The 16,108-nt window shown below is 40.2% G+C and overlaps 1 protein-coding gene across 1 annotated transcript in view; it reads left to right on the forward strand.

Annotated features, from left to right (window-relative positions):
* LOC115219486 (cilia- and flagella-associated protein 99) overlaps positions 1-16,108 on the forward strand; it is a 499,146-nt gene that overhangs the window by 453,046 nt on the left and 29,992 nt on the right. The window contains exons 14-15 of the mRNA XM_029789657.2: positions 4,605-4,801; positions 10,327-10,410. Coding sequence (XP_029645517.2) covers positions 4,605-4,801; positions 10,327-10,410 — 281 coding nt within the window. The remainder of the gene's footprint in view (positions 1-4,604; positions 4,802-10,326; positions 10,411-16,108) is intronic.

Raw genomic sequence — 16,108 nt, forward strand, 5'->3', positions numbered from 1 at the left:
TATATATATATGTATATATATAATATATATATATATATATATGTATATATATATGTATATATGTATATATATTATGTATATATATATATATATGTATATATATATGTATATATATATGTATATATATGTATATATATATGTTATATATATATTATATATATATATATATATATATATATATATATATATATATATATATATATGTGATATTTGTTTAGTTATAATTGATTTGAATTAATCATGCATTATCTTTATTGTTTAGGATTTTAGTGATGTGATTTTTTAGTTTTAGAATGACATGGTAGGGCTGAGGTGAGATGCGAGATCTGGTCAGTTTCAATATAAAACAGGTTAAATATTTTGGCCAGATATGGCCGGTTTGAATGCTAAAGGCTTAAAATCGTCTAAATCAAAAATATCATATTAATTTTCCAAACGCCAGCTTAATAATTACAAGTTATTTTACTAAATTCTTTATTACTTTTAAAATTAATTGAAACAATTTTTTTTTTTAATAATAAAAAAAAAGATAACAACAGGGTTAAAGGGATATTTATTTATACCAATGTATCACTGGTACTGACTTTCTTGGCTCCAGAATGATGAAATGCAAAATCAATCCCCAATAAGATTATTTGGACTCCAAACAGAAAGAGATGAAACTGAGCACTATAAGGGCATTTAGTACAGAGCTCAGACCCACCCACCACAACAGAATTAAGATCTTGAAAACAAGGTGCTACGTAAAAAGCATTGATGTGGGTGCTGGTGCCACATACAAAGCTCTCAGTACACTCTGTAAAGTGGTTGGCATTTAAGAAAGGCATCCAGCTGTAAAATCCAAGCCAAAACAGAATATGGAATCTGGTGCAGCCCCTGGTCTAGCTAGTTTCTGTCAAACCATCCAACTCATGCCAGCATGGAAAATGGATCTTAAACGATGATGATGATAACTGGACCATGAGTATTGTTACGTTCTGAAGTGGATTAATGGATTTAGTGGGTTGGTACTGAGCATCTTCCTGGTTCAGTTCTCCTGAACATAACCAAAACAATGAGCTCTGTACTAAATGCTTTGTAGTGGGTTTTTTTTTCACCTTTCTCTCTATGGAGTTTAAATTTTAGTGGACATCGGTTTGGTATTTCATTATTCTGGAGCTAGGAAAATACCAGTGATATATTGGTAGCCTTCCATTGAAGGCCAGTCTAAATGAGCAGTGAACATAATGAAAGTTTTACTGGTGCTTCCACACCAAAAGAACACAGTTATTTTCATGAGACACAGAAAGTATAAAAATTTCATTTAAAAATATTTGAATCCCAATAGGTATTATAAAAAAATTACAAATATTCTTGAAGAGAATATTGGTGTGGTTGTGTAGTTGAGAAGCTTGCTCCTCAGAAACTGGACTCTGGTTAAGTCCCCACTGCATGGCACCTTCTATTGTAGCCCTAGGATAATCAGAACCTTGTAAATTGGATTTGGTAGACAGAAACTGGAGGAAGCCCATCGTATGCGTGTGTACCTTTGTCTAAACATGATAGTTGTAAATGAGCATTGTGATCATACAAGCAATGTTATTTTCCAGTCCTCCATGATAAATGTGTCTGGCCATGGAAAATATGTTGCTTGGAAACATGTGAGGGTTAATGACAGGAAGGATGTCTGGTTGTAGGAAATCTGCATCAGTGAATTTTGTCAGACCCATGCAGGCATGAGAAAGTAGATTTTCTTGGTAAAAACTGTATAGAATTTTGTTGTGTGTGTGTAATATGTATATATATTAAAGCATCGAACTCACAATCATGAGATAGTAAGTACGATTTCTGGACTGTTCTGTGTGTTGTGTTCTTGAGCAAGATGCTTTATTTTCACATTTCTCTAGTTCACTCAGCTGTGGAAATGAGTTGCGATGTCACTGGTGCCAAGGCTGCATCAGCCTTTGACTTTCCCTTGGATAACATCAGTGGTGTGGAGAAGTGAGGCTGGTATGCATGAGCGACTGCTGGTCTTCCACAAACAACCTTGCCTGGGCTTGTGCCTTGGAGGGTAACTTTCTAAGTACAATCCCATGGTCATTCATGACCAAAGGGAGTTTTTACTCTTTGCCAGCCTTGCCTGGCCCCCGTGCCGGTGGCACATAAAAAGCACCATCTGATTGTGGCCGTTTGCCAGCCTCGTCTGGCACCTGTGCCGGTGGCACGTAAAAAGCACCCACTACACTCACGGAGTGGTTGGCGTTAGGACCTGAGGTTAAACAACTGAATACACTTTATCCAGATTAAAGACAGGATGGTCATGGCTGGAACATCTTTGATCATAGGTCTGCTCAGTCAGAGCTGATGTGAGAGATAAACAATGAAGGACATTTTGGATAGCTATAACTGAATAAAAGGTGGGGTGGTCATTGTTGGATCATGTTTAATCAGAGCTGGAATTTGCAACTTTCTTTATGAAACTTAAATAGAAATGGTAGCATTATAAGGCAGAATGTTAGCAGAATCGGTTGAACATCGGAAAAGAACCATCCATTCATTTTCATTGCCCACTGTTCCTGTGAAGATTGGGTGAGTAGAGTCCTCATGTCCTTCTTTTGTAAGGTCCTATCAGAATCAACTGTTATTAAACATAGGCGCAGGAGTGACTGTGTGGTAAGTAGCTTGCTTACCAACCACATGGTTCCGAGTTCAGTCCCACTGTGTGACAACTTAGGCAAGTGTCTTCTACTATAGCCTCGGGCTGACCAAAGGCCTTGTGAGTGGATTTGGTAGACGGAAACTGAAAGAAGCCTGTTGTATATATATATATATATATAAATATATATATATATATATATATATATATATGCATGTGTGTGTGTGTTTTTGTCTGTGTTTGTCCTGCCAATATCGATGACAACTGATGCTGGTGTTTACGTCCCCGTAACTTAGTGGTTCAGCAAAAAGAGACCGATAGAATAAGTACTAAGCTTACAAAGAATAAGTCCTGGGGTCAATTTGCTCAATTTGGTGCTCCAGCATGGCCGCAGTCAAATGACTGAAACGAATAAAAGAATAAACTGTCCTTCTGGATTCCTTAGCATGACCAGCAGAGATCATTAGATATTGTCCAAGCATCTTGTTCTTGGTCTCCTCTTATGTCTCCTGCCACTTGGCTCAGCTTGAAGAATCCATCTTGCGACCCTTTCCTGTGGCATTCTAACCCATATTTCATAGTACCTAAGCTGTTACCTCTCAATGCAGAAAAGTGATGGCTCAACCTACTCTTTACCTGCTAAGGTTGACTTTGCCTTTCATTACTTCAGGGTAGATAACATAAAATACCAGTCATGTATTGGGGAAAGGATACAACTAACCCCCACTACCACCACCACCACCCTCTAAAATTGCTGGCCTTGTGTCTCAATCAAAAAAATTTCATGTGGATACTCATCATCATCATCATCATTGTTTAACGTCTGCTTTCCATGCTGGCATGGGTTAGATGGTTTGACTGAGGACTGGCGAGCCAGGAGGCTGCATCAGGCGCCAATCTGATCTGGCAGTGTTTCTACAGCTGGATGCCCTTCCTAACGCCAACCACTCCGAAAGTGTACTGGGTGCTTTTTATGCGCCACTGGCACAGGAGCCAGTCAGGTGGCACTGTGCCAGTGGCCATGTTCGGATGGTTGGTGCTTTTATATGTGTTACCAGCACAGGAGCCAGTCAGGGAGGTGGGGGGCTGGCATCGACTACCTTTAGATGGTGCTTTTTATGTGCCACCGGTACAGGGAGCCAGTCAGGTGACACTGACGATGACCCATGCTTCTCAACCACACCTACTATCACCCCACTGGTCCATTGTTGATTATGATGACAAAGGTTCCAGTTGATCCGATCAATGGAACAGCTTGCTTGTGAAATTAACATGTAAGTGGCTGAGTATTCCACAGATGCATATAATGTTAATGTAGTTCTCAGGGAGATTCAGCTTGACACAGAATGCAACATAGCTGACCCCCTTTGAATTACAGGTACAACTAATTTTTGTCAGCTGAGTTGACTGGAGTAACATGGAATAAAGTGTCTTGCTCAAGAACACAATGCATCACCAGGAATTGAACTCACAACTTTACAATCATGAGCTGATTACGCTAACCACTAAGCTATGTGTCTTCATTTTCACCCTACACCACTAAAACCACGATCACTGACATCTCCACCACTAAACATTACCCTAACCACCTCCTCCACTACCATCACCTCCACCATCACCTCTTCTGCCACTACCATCATCACCTCCACCACCATCATCACCTCCACCACCACCATCACCTCCACCTCCACCATCACCTCCACCATCACCACCACAATCACCTCTTCTACCACCACCATCATCACCTAGTCTACTACTATCATCTTCACCTTCATCACTTCCACCACCACCATCATCACCTCCTCCACCATCACCATCTCTGCAGTTTAATCATTGCATTTCATCTGGTCTTTATTCTTTTTTTTTGTTTTTTTTTTTTTTTGGTTCTCTTCTTTCTCTTCTGCTCGTCCCTTTTGTCTTTCTCTCCGTTTCTTCAAATTTTTTTCTTTCTGTTCTTTCTTCTCTGCAGTGCAGGATGTGCAGCGAGGCAAACAAGAGCTGAATGCAGCTGCCCTGGAGAATGCTACAATAGAGATGGAGAAGAGACTTGAGATCATCGATCGCATCCGTGTGTTGACGGCCACACAACAGTATCACAACACCAAGCTGTTTGACACCACAGAGACTTCCGGATTAGGGTTACTCAGTGAAATGTCCCTGGCTGAGGTAGGTCATTGTTTTTCTTCTTTTTGGTGATGGGACGGGGAGGGGTTAGAAAGTGGTGGTGGTGGTGGATGATGGTGGGTGGTGGCAGTGTGGTTGATGGTGGTGGATGGCGGTGGTGGTGGTGGTGATTGGTGGTGGATGGTGGTGGTGGATGGTGGTGGTGCTGGCAGTGGTGGTGGTTGTTAGGGATAAGACAACTAATGGGGGTTTTTTTGTAGCAGTTTAACATTTTAATACATGAGAAATCACGCCAAGCTAAGTAAAAACGTGGTGGTCCTTGCATACTGGCTTGTTCCCTGCATCTCTCTCCAGCTGAGCATTCCTAATCTTGTGGGCCGGTGGGAGCTGGTGCCCCATAAATACACCCAAGCTGGTGCTATGTAAAAGCACACACTCAGCACACTCTGTAAAGTGGTTGGTTTTAGGAAGAGCATCCAGCCATAGAAACCAAGCCTAAATAGACATGGAATCTGGACAGCTCTTCAGTTGACCAGGCTCCTGTCAAACCATCCAACCCATGCACACATGGAAAATGGACATTAAACTATGATGATAGTGATAATGATGATGATGATGACAAACATGGTATTGAACCTTTCATGTTCCTGGAACATTAGTCTCTCTTTCATGTGTGCATACCTGCTTGGGTTTGCTTTTTGTTTTTTGTCTAATGGACAGTTTTGTCTTTTGCCAATTGTTATAATACTAGTAGTATCGCCTGGCCTTGCTCGGGTTTGTTTCGACCCTTTATATATTTAAATTTTGCATTATGTAGCTTGTTATTCTCTTTAAGTGAACATTTTTCTGGTTGAAATACACTGAAAAATGGCGACACAGCAGTCAAAAAATAGGGATTTCCATAGAAAAAAAGCACCTTTTTGATGTAAATAATTTTTGGTGTTAACATGGTCCGATTTGAATTTTTTCTTCAACGGAAGGAAGAGCAAGCCTTCTTCTATCATACTCTCAAATTTGGTAAACTTGCACCACAGGGTCTCAGAGGAGATAGTGTTAGTTGAAGGCTACCATACATGCTATACACAGACAACTTCAGCTTTATATCATCATCATCATCATCATCATCATCATCATCGTTTAACGTCCGTTTTCCCGCGCTAGCACGGGTTGGATGGTTCGACCGGAGTCTGGGAAGCCAGGGGCTGCACCAGGCTCCAGTCTGATCTGGCAGTGTTTCTACAGCTGGATGCCCTTCCTAATGCCAACCACTCTGAAAGTGTAGTGGGTGCTTTTTACGTGCCACCGGCACAGGTGCAAGGGGAGTCTGGCAGCGGCCACAATCAGTTGGTGCTTTTAACGTGCCACCGGCACAGGTATCACAACTACTATTTCCATTGATATTTATTTCGATGTTCATGTACTTGACTCAATAGGTCTCCTCAAGCACAGCGGGATGTTCTGAAATCCAAGGTACTTTGAATGGGGAGGGGCTATGCGGAACTGGTGCAGGAAGCAGCCCGGGTATTTGCAGTCACAGTGTATCTCCAGAGATCTCGGTCCTTCGTCATTGCCTCTGTGAGGCCCAACGCTCTGAGGTCATGCTTGACTACCTCATCCCATGTCTTCCTAGGTCTACCTCTCCCCCTGATATCTTCAACTGTTTGGGAGCGGCACGTCTTCACACATCTCTCCTCATCCATCCGCAGTACATGACCATACCATCGCAAGCGTCGCTCTTGCACACCACATCTGATGCTTCTTATGTCCAGCATTTCTGTCAGGGTGCTTACCCTCTGTCATGCATGCACACTGACATTACACATCCAGCGAATCCTGCTAGCTTCATTTCTTTCAAGTCTACGCATGTCCTCTGCAGTCACAGCCCATGTTTCACTACCGTGAAGCATGGCAGTTCGCACACATGCGTCATACAATCTACCTTTCACTCTGAGCGAGAGACCCTTTGTCGCCAGTAGGGGTAGGAGCTTTCTAAACTTCGTCCGGGCTATTCGTATTCTAGTGATGACACTCTCTGAGCATCCACCTCCACCACTAACTTGGTCACCCAGGTAGCAGAAACTATCAACTACTTCTAGTTTCTCCCCCTGGAGTGTAATGGAATCTGTTTTCTGGGTATCTGTGGTGTCTATTGTCCCTGTGCATCTGCCGCACATGAAAGCTATCTTATCAGTTAATTTCCCTTTGATATTGCTGCACCTCTTATGCGTCCATAGCTTACACTGGGTACATCTTATGGAGTTTCTACTTACACCTTTCCTACAGATCGAGCAGGGCCACCTGCCCGAGGGGTGTGTGTGCTGAGTTCGCCTTTCTGCTTACTATAACTTTGGTCTTTGCTACATTTACTCTAAGGCCTTTTGATTCTAACCCTTGCTTCCACACCCAAAATTTCTTTTCTAGTTCCGGTAGTGATTCTGCTATGACAGCCAGGTCATCAGCATAGAGGAGCTCCCAGAGGCAACCTGTTTTGAATTCCTCTGTTATTGCCTGGAGGACTATGATGAATAAAAGGGGACTGAGGGCTGAGCCTTGGTGTACACCTACTTCTACACGGAATTCTTCACTATATTCGTTGCCAATCCTAACCTTGCTGACAGCCTCTCTGTATAGGGCCTGTACAGCCCTTATTAGCCATTCGTCAATCTCCAGTTTCCGCATCGACCACCAGATAAGGGATCGGGGAACCCTGTCAAAGGCTTTTTCCAAGTCCACAAAAGCTACATAGAGGGGTTTTTCTTTAGCTAGGTACTTCTCCTGCAGTTGTTGAACCAGGAATATAGCATCAGTGGTGCTTCTACCCGGCACAAAACCGAACTGCATCTCATCTAAGCAAATTCTCTCCCTAATGAGATGGGTTATGACCCTCTCTGTGACCTTCATCACCTGATCCAACAGTTTAATACTCCTGTAGTTAGTTCTATCTAGAGCATCACCCTTACCCTTGTAGCAGTTGACTATGGTGCTGCTACGCTGAACTACGGTGCTGAACTACCTGGTTTACAATGCGGGTGACTAGGCCATAGCCCACATAACCAGCTGTTTTAAGCATCTCAGCAGTGATTCCTGATGGGCCAGGGGCTTTACCTGGTTTCATACTCTTAATTGCCTTAACTACAAGGGAGCTGTCTATTCAGATAACTGGTCCCTCTACTGGGTCAACATTTGGCAGGCTCTCCTCCTCCCATTCATTCTCCACATTCAGCAGTCTTTCATAATGGTTTCTCCAAGCCTCTTTCTTTTCACCATCATTAAAAGCAAGTGCCCCATCATCCATGCAGACACATTTCTCTCCTGTAACATCACTATTTTCTCTCACACACTGTCTAGCAATCCGAAATACCTCAGTTCTTTGGTCCTCACATCGCTGGACATTGGCAAACTTCTTCTTTTCTGCTACATCTTTGGCTATGTATACCTGCCGCCCAGCCTCCCTTTTGGCTACTTGGTACAGTTCCTTGCTACCCCCACCCCTCCAGGCCTGTTTCTTTGCACTAATGGCTTTGTCTACTGTACTATTCCACCACCACGTAACTCTAGGTCTGGAAGAGACTTTGCACCATCCACAGACTTGGTCTGTGGCACTCAGCAAGCTGTCCCGTAGGAATTTCCAGCTACCTTCTATGTCCGACGTCTGTAGCTCCTCCTCCCTCTCATCAAATTTCTTGATGAGGATGTCCCTAAATCTCTGACCATGTGAAGGGTTCTTTAGCTTCCAAATCCTTCTTTTCTGGATTGGTCTGTTTCTTGGAATCCTTCTGGCCTCAAGCCTAAAGTCACTAATGATTAGCCTATGCTGAGGGGTACATTCTTCACCCGGGAGGGTCTTTGTATCTAAGAGCAACCCTGCATCCCGTATATATATACGGTCAACACACATTGCATGCATCTGTTTTGTACGCATAAATGCTCGTGTGAGTGTGTGTGTGTGTGTGACTGAAGCCATTCAAACATACATACATACATACATACATAACAACACCTGTCTGTCTGTTTTTGTCTGTCAATCACTCATTAAAAAGAAATTTTTTAATCTTTCTCTCTCTCTCTCTCTCTCTCCCTCCCTCTCCCTTCCTCTCTTTTTAAGGGGACTTAACTCATGTTTTGTCAGCAATAATGGCGTCACTACAATGGATTTCTCCACCGTGAAAATTGAAGTTATGGCTCAAAATTATTTACCACTATTCGTGGGTGCCTTGGGGGAAAATAATTTGACGAAAATATGGCTAGGGTCATGACGAATGTCCTCCTAAAATTTGAGCGACATGCGGGCTAATTTGTGAATGTGCATAAACTACAATCACGTACACACACACACACACACACACACACACACATCCTGCCTTATATATATACAGATAACTGAAATGTACTTGCATAGCAAGTGACCTGATCTGAGATCATGTGCTGGAACAAAAACAATTGCAGCATAGAAGGTGTTTATAAACCATTTAAAAACACACAAAAACTGTTAAATTCACTTCAACATTTAAATTTAATTTGCCAAAATATTTTCATCACTTTGAGACCGTGACCTGTTCACTGACAAAATTCCATGCTGCATCACAGTGAACAGGTCGCGGTCTCAAAGCAACAAAAATATTTTGACAAATTATATTTGTGTGTTTCTTAAATGGCTTATAAACGCTGCAATTGTTTTATAATATAATTCTTATCTAAGTAAATGAGCTTGGAGTTCTTTTCTTCTTCGCTGAATCCAAGACCCAAATCACAATAACAGTTACAGCTTCAACAGTGGTGGGGCTGCTGTTATTCAACCCTCTGATCTATCTTGATTATCAAAAACACTCCAGCCATGAAACAAGATGGTCATGGTTGGAATTCCCTTGACCATAGGTCTTCCCAATTGATGCTGACCTGGGGTTAAAAAACTAGTGGTGGTGGTGGTGGTGAAGGTGATGAATATGATGAAGATGGTGGTGGTGGCAGTGAAGGTGATGAAAGTGATGGTGGTGGTGATGACAATGATGATGACAATGATGATGACGATGACGCTGGTGATGACGCTGAAGGTGATGATGGTGATAGTGATGATGAAGATGATAATGATGGTAATGAAGATGATGATGATGATGATGACAATGACAACAACAACAATGGCAACAACGCCAACAATGACAACTAGAAATACCATTATCACATGAAATGCAATATTAGATTCCAATAAACATTTCACTTTTATTGTTATTTCACTTAAAACGTCTCAGTAATTCTTGGTTATTTTGAGACAGATTGTATTTTTTGTTAATTTTTTCTTTTTTTTTTTTTGAACATATGACTACAAAAAGTTCTTGACATTTTCATCCATATTATACCAAGATCACTCTCAAACGTGTATTCATGGATGATGATGGTAAAATTCTTAAGAAGTGTTTCTTTGAAAATATTTCCATGCAACCTTCATTATCTTTTTATAGAAATAAAATTTGTTTGGTTGATTCTGTGGTGAGTTTATATTTTTTTTTTTATTTTTATGTCTTTTCATTGTTTGTTTTACCAAAAATGTTCCCTATTTGTTTCTTCTGTAGCTACAAGAGAGATTGGCAGTTATGAAAAGGTGGGAGCAAGAGGACCAAGAAAAGAAACGCTATGAAATTTTATTGTCTAAACAGGTAAGCATTTGATTGGGGAAATAAATTGGTGGTACTTTGAGTGTTGAGTAATGCTGAGTCATGTTGAGTGATACTGGTGATTGATCGACTAAGTTCTATTAAAGAACTCGATAATACACTACAGTTCTATATTTAAGAGATGAGGAAATATGTACATTATTTACATTTGACGGATATTTGTCCTCATCTTGTTTGTTGTTAACAAACGTCAGGTGTCTTAGAGAAATTTCGAACCTAGATTCTCATTCCTAAGGTATTTTTTCTATGTTATTATTATTATTATTATTATTATTATTATTATTATTATTCAGGTCACTGCCTGGAATCGAACTCAGAGTCTTGGGGTTAGTAGCCGGTGCTCTTAACCACTACACCCTATGTCCATGAACATACACACACACACACATATGCTTCTATGTATGTGCCCATGTGGTGCCACATAAAAGCACCCAGAACACTCTGTAAAGCAGTTGATGCCAGGAAGGGCATCCAGTTGTAGAAAACATACCAAATTAGACTGGAGCTTGGTGCAGCTCCTCAGCTTGCCAACTCTGGTCAAACTGTCCAACCCATGCCAGCATGGACAACAGACATGAAATGATGATGATGATGATTTAAAGTCATACCATGCCGGCGGGAAATAATATCACTTAGTGAGACAAGCTGACACTGAATCAGCTTCGCTGATTGACAGGTGACAGTCACTTAGAGAATGCGCAGGCTAAAACTATGCACTTTCACTAGTCAGTTAAGGTGAGGCAGTGTCACATGACAACTTGCTGGGGCTGCCTGCTGGAACCTAGTGGCAGGTATTTAAAGGGAAAAATTTGACAAGTCAGTCAGTCACCGGCTGACAATCGCTGACAATACATCGAAGAGGCCAGGGAACAGAAGAAAGAAGACATGCACCCAACACCAGAGCTGAAGACACCTCCGAAAGGGGAGGCCTCGCCACGTCAAAACGGTAAAGGAGTAGGGGCCAAAACCGGACATGGTTCCTCCTGATGATGTCTTGAGCTAACTGGATCCTATAAAGGAGCTGTTGTGGTAGCAGACCATGAAACACGGTTGTAATTCCTCCTATAAAAGGATAAGATCATTAATTTAAATTAAATAATGATCTTATCAAGTGGCCAGCATGGAAATAAAGACCTTCAAAGTTAATATTTATTATTAAAATTATAACTTAGGGTATCTACAAGATACTGCCATGCTGGAAATAGCAGCCGTGAATTGACTCTAAAACCACCTTAAGTGTTCACATAGCACTAGGAGAGAAGACAAAAAGACAAAATAAAACTAGTAAAAAATTACTGGATAATTCCAGATCCCAGATTTCTGGCTTTGCATTTAGAAATGCTTTGCCTCATCAGTGGAATATATGCAGAGAGAAACATAAATACATATATATATAAACACAACATACGAATACATACATATACGAACGTATACATACATATATATATGCACATATGCATCATGACCAGTTTAAAATGCCTGCTTCTTAATTCCATGTGTGATATGGTTAAAATATCACCACAGTAAATACAATGACGAAATAACATTAAATTAACAGAAACCATTTTTAATTCTACTACAGTAATCCTTCTCCATATCACAGTTCACATATTGTGGTTTATTATTTAAGCTTACGTCGATTCCTTCATGGTGTTGTTTTGCCTTTATAATAAAATAAATATATACAAATTATAAAAATAATTAAAATAATATACAGGACAGTACTGTTTCTACTTTGTAGATTTTCACCTATCACGGGATGGTTTTGGAACGTAACACCTGTGATAGTCAAAGGCTTACTGTATTTTTCTTTGGCAATATAACAAACTTACAGCTTTTCCAGTCTTTATATATATTTGTATGTATGTCTTGTGCTTCTTTATATGGCCTCTATTTTTTTTTTATTTTTGTGGAGGTGGGTCTAATATTTATATTTTAAAAAGTTATAGTATACGACCTATTTGATTTTCCAAGAGAAAAAATTGTTGGTACATCAGCAGTCAGAGTTTCACCTGCTGATATTACTGAATTTTTCAATATCTCAAGAGGTATAGTTCCTAGAACTGTGTTGTTGACATTCCAGAACCAAGATAAAACCATCTCTGGCAGCCGTAATTCTGGATGGAAGTCAAACTTCAGAGAGAAAAACCACAAAATAATGAAATGCATTGTATCTAAAAACCATCGAACTGCAACAAAAGTGGGATCGATGATAAGACCCCACTTTGCCAGCCCTGTGCCCACTAAAACCATTCATCATGGGCTCCACAAAGCTTGATACCATGTGAGGGATGCTTTTGTTAAGCCCCTTCTGTCCCCTTCAACTTTGGTGAACAGTAAAATAAATGGTGTCCAGACTATCAAAAGTGGTCAATGACTCAATGGAACAATGCCATCTTCTCTGTTGAATCATCATTCATTCTTTTCCCCATTTTGGAATGAGTTTATGCCTGGAGACATTCCAAGGAAACCATCCCTGTTTGGAACCAAGAAGTTGACTCTGTGATGGTTCTGGCAGTCATATCATGGAATTCTCTAAGCTCTTCAGTTGTTCTACTGGCAGAGTTAATGCCAAGGCGATCTGGCAGAAACGTTAGCATGCCGGGCGAAATTCTTAGCAGTATTTCGTCTGCCACTACGTTCTCAGTTCAAATTCCACCGAGGTCGACTTTGCCTTTCATCCTTTCAGGGTCGATTAAATAAGTACCAGTTACGCACTGGGGTCGATATAATTAACTTAATCCGTTTGTCTGTCCTTGTTTGTCCCCTCTGTGAGTAGCCCCTTGTGGGCCAGTAAAGAAATAAGAGTTAATGCCAAGGATTATCTGAGTATTATGGTTGATCATGTCCATCTTATGGTACAAACATTGTTTCTTGATGGAAGTGCTCTGATTCACTTGGTTAATGTTATTCAGAATTGGTCCACAGAGCACAAAAGTGAAGCAGACCACTTGGATTGATCCACGCGGTCACTGGCTATCAATATAATTGATCCTTTATGATGCATTTAGGCACAGCATGAGGAGCTTCTGTCCTCCACCATTGTTACTGAAAGCATTAAAATGAATTTCACTTGAAGAATGGCCCAAATTTTCCCCAAATAACCATTCAGAATCTTTATGAGTCAATTCTTCATCATATTAAACGTGTAATTGAAACCAAAAGTAGACCAACTTTAGATTAAATGATAAAACTTCCATTTAACAATGAGTTTTTGTTATTTTGCGCAACTCCTGTATGTGTATGTACTTGTGTGTGTGTGTGTGTGTGTGTATATGTATATCTACCCATCCTTCCATCCATCCATCCACCTATCTACCTGACTGTTTATCTATCTATTTATCGTCTGTCTATCTGAATGTATTTATGTACGTATGGCAGGGTGTGTTTTTGCTTATACTTCTCTGATGAACTGACATTGTTCAGTCATGCCAACCACATCTTTCCTTTTCTCCCATATTATTTATATTCATGATTATTTTTTCCACAATTTTCACTCATTTTTAAAGACTCTAAGCTGTTATTTATGGAAATATGGCTGAAATTTTTTTGTTCATTGTGTGACCTCATGCCATGGTCCTTCCTTCCATCACAAACACGAGATGATAAATCTCTATATATGTCATAGGTGACCAACTCAACAGAGATGGCACTGCAGCAAGGTATTGATGATGATGATGATGATGATGATGGTGGTGATGATGATGACAATGACGATGACAATAACAATGATAGTGATGATGTGATGACGATGTTGATGATGATGACGATGATGATAATGATGATGTTGAAGAGGAGGATAGCTTCAAATTTTGGAATAAGTTTCAGTACTTGACTGGTACTTTATTTCAGCCACCCACAAATGAACAAAAGGCCAAGTCAACTTCAGCAGTATTTGAACTCAAAATGTAAAGAGTTGAAAGAGATGCTGATTAGCATTTTGTCCAATATGCAAATGATTCTGCCAGCTCACTACCTTCATACTGAATTTTCTTGCATACAAGTTGAATTTATAACCCCACCAGAAAAGAAAAATAGAGGCGTGGCTGTGTGGTAAGAAGCTTGCTTCCCAGCCACATGGTTCTAGGTTCAGTCCTACTGGGTAGCACCTTAGGCAAGTGTCTTCTACTATAGTCTCAGGCCAACCAAATCCTTGTGAGTGGATTTGGTAGCTGGAAACTTAAAGAAGCCTGTCGTATATGTGTGTATTTTAATATATCTGTGTGTGTGTGTGTGTGTGTGTGTGTGTCTTTGTGTCTGTGTTAGTCCCCCCATCATTTCTTGGCAACCAATGTCGGTGTGATTCTGTCCCCATAACTTAGCAGTTTAGCAAAAGAGGCTGATAGAATAAGTGCCAAGCTTACAAAGGAGAATTCCTGTGGTAGATTTGTTGAACTACAAGGCAGTGCTCCAGCATGGCCACAGTCAAATGACTGGAGCAAATAAACAAATATACATTAAAACACCTTTGAGGGATTAAAAATTCCTTGCAAAATGCTGTAGGATTTAGAAAGATAATGATGGTGTTTGAATGTTTACAACACAAACTATGTCAGTTTGTAATGGTGGAAAATACAGTGATAGTGATAATAATAATAAGAGGACTCAGAGAGTGAAAACCTCCACCAAGGCAATACTCTCAACATCCTCTCAACAATTAGCCAGGGATGATTTTTAAAAAAGAATATCTGAAGCAAGAGGATTCAGAGAGTGCAAACCTCCACCAAGGCAACACCAATGTCCTCTCAATCATTAGCCAGAGATGATTTTTAGAATGAGAAGATCTGAAACAGCACTCAGAGAGTGCAAACCTTTGCCAAGGCAACACCAACGTCCTCTCAACGATTAGCCAGAGATGATTTTTATAATGAGAATATCTAAAATAAACTCAACTGCTCTCACAAATGAGAATACTAAAAATGAATCTGACTGCTCTCAAAAATTAAGTAAAAAAAAACAGGAAAAATAATCCAGAATCCTTGTCACCGGATTGATCCCAAAATCTGATAAGTTCATGCTAGTCACGAAGCCAAACATCCAAATCCATCCGGCAGCTCTTGAGATATCTTGTCCATGGAGAAACCAACAAACAAACACAACTGAAAACAATAACTCCACCTTCACTAAGGCAGAGGTAATAATAATCCTTTCTACCAAAGGCACAAGGCCAGAACGTTTGTGGGAGGGTCGTAGTCGATTACATCACCTCCAATGGTACTTATTTCATTGACCACTGAAGGATGAAAGGCAAAGTTGACCACAGCAGTATTTCAGCTCAGAATATGAAGAGCCTGAAGAAATGGCACTAAGCATTTTGTCTGATTACCATTCTAATGGTTCTGTCACCTCACTGTTTTAAAGATAGTAATAATAATAATAATAATAATAATAATAATAATAATCATCATCATCATCATCATTTAACATCTGTTGTCCATAGTGGCATGGATTGGACAGTTTGACTGGAAGGCTGCACCAGGGCATGGTGTCTATAGCTGGATGCCAACCACTAACAATAATGATAATAACACCAACGATGAACGATGATGATGGTGATGGTGGTGGTGATGATGATGATGATGATGATGATGATGAAAATTATTATTATTAATTATTATTATTATTATTATTATTATTATTATTATTCAGTAGTTTTAGTTTTATAGCGTGCTTTCACTTC

The sequence above is a fragment of the Octopus sinensis genome, linkage group LG14 (assembly GCF_006345805.1).
Source record: "Octopus sinensis linkage group LG14, ASM634580v1, whole genome shotgun sequence".
NCBI classification, from domain to species: domain Eukaryota; kingdom Metazoa; phylum Mollusca; class Cephalopoda; order Octopoda; family Octopodidae; genus Octopus; species Octopus sinensis.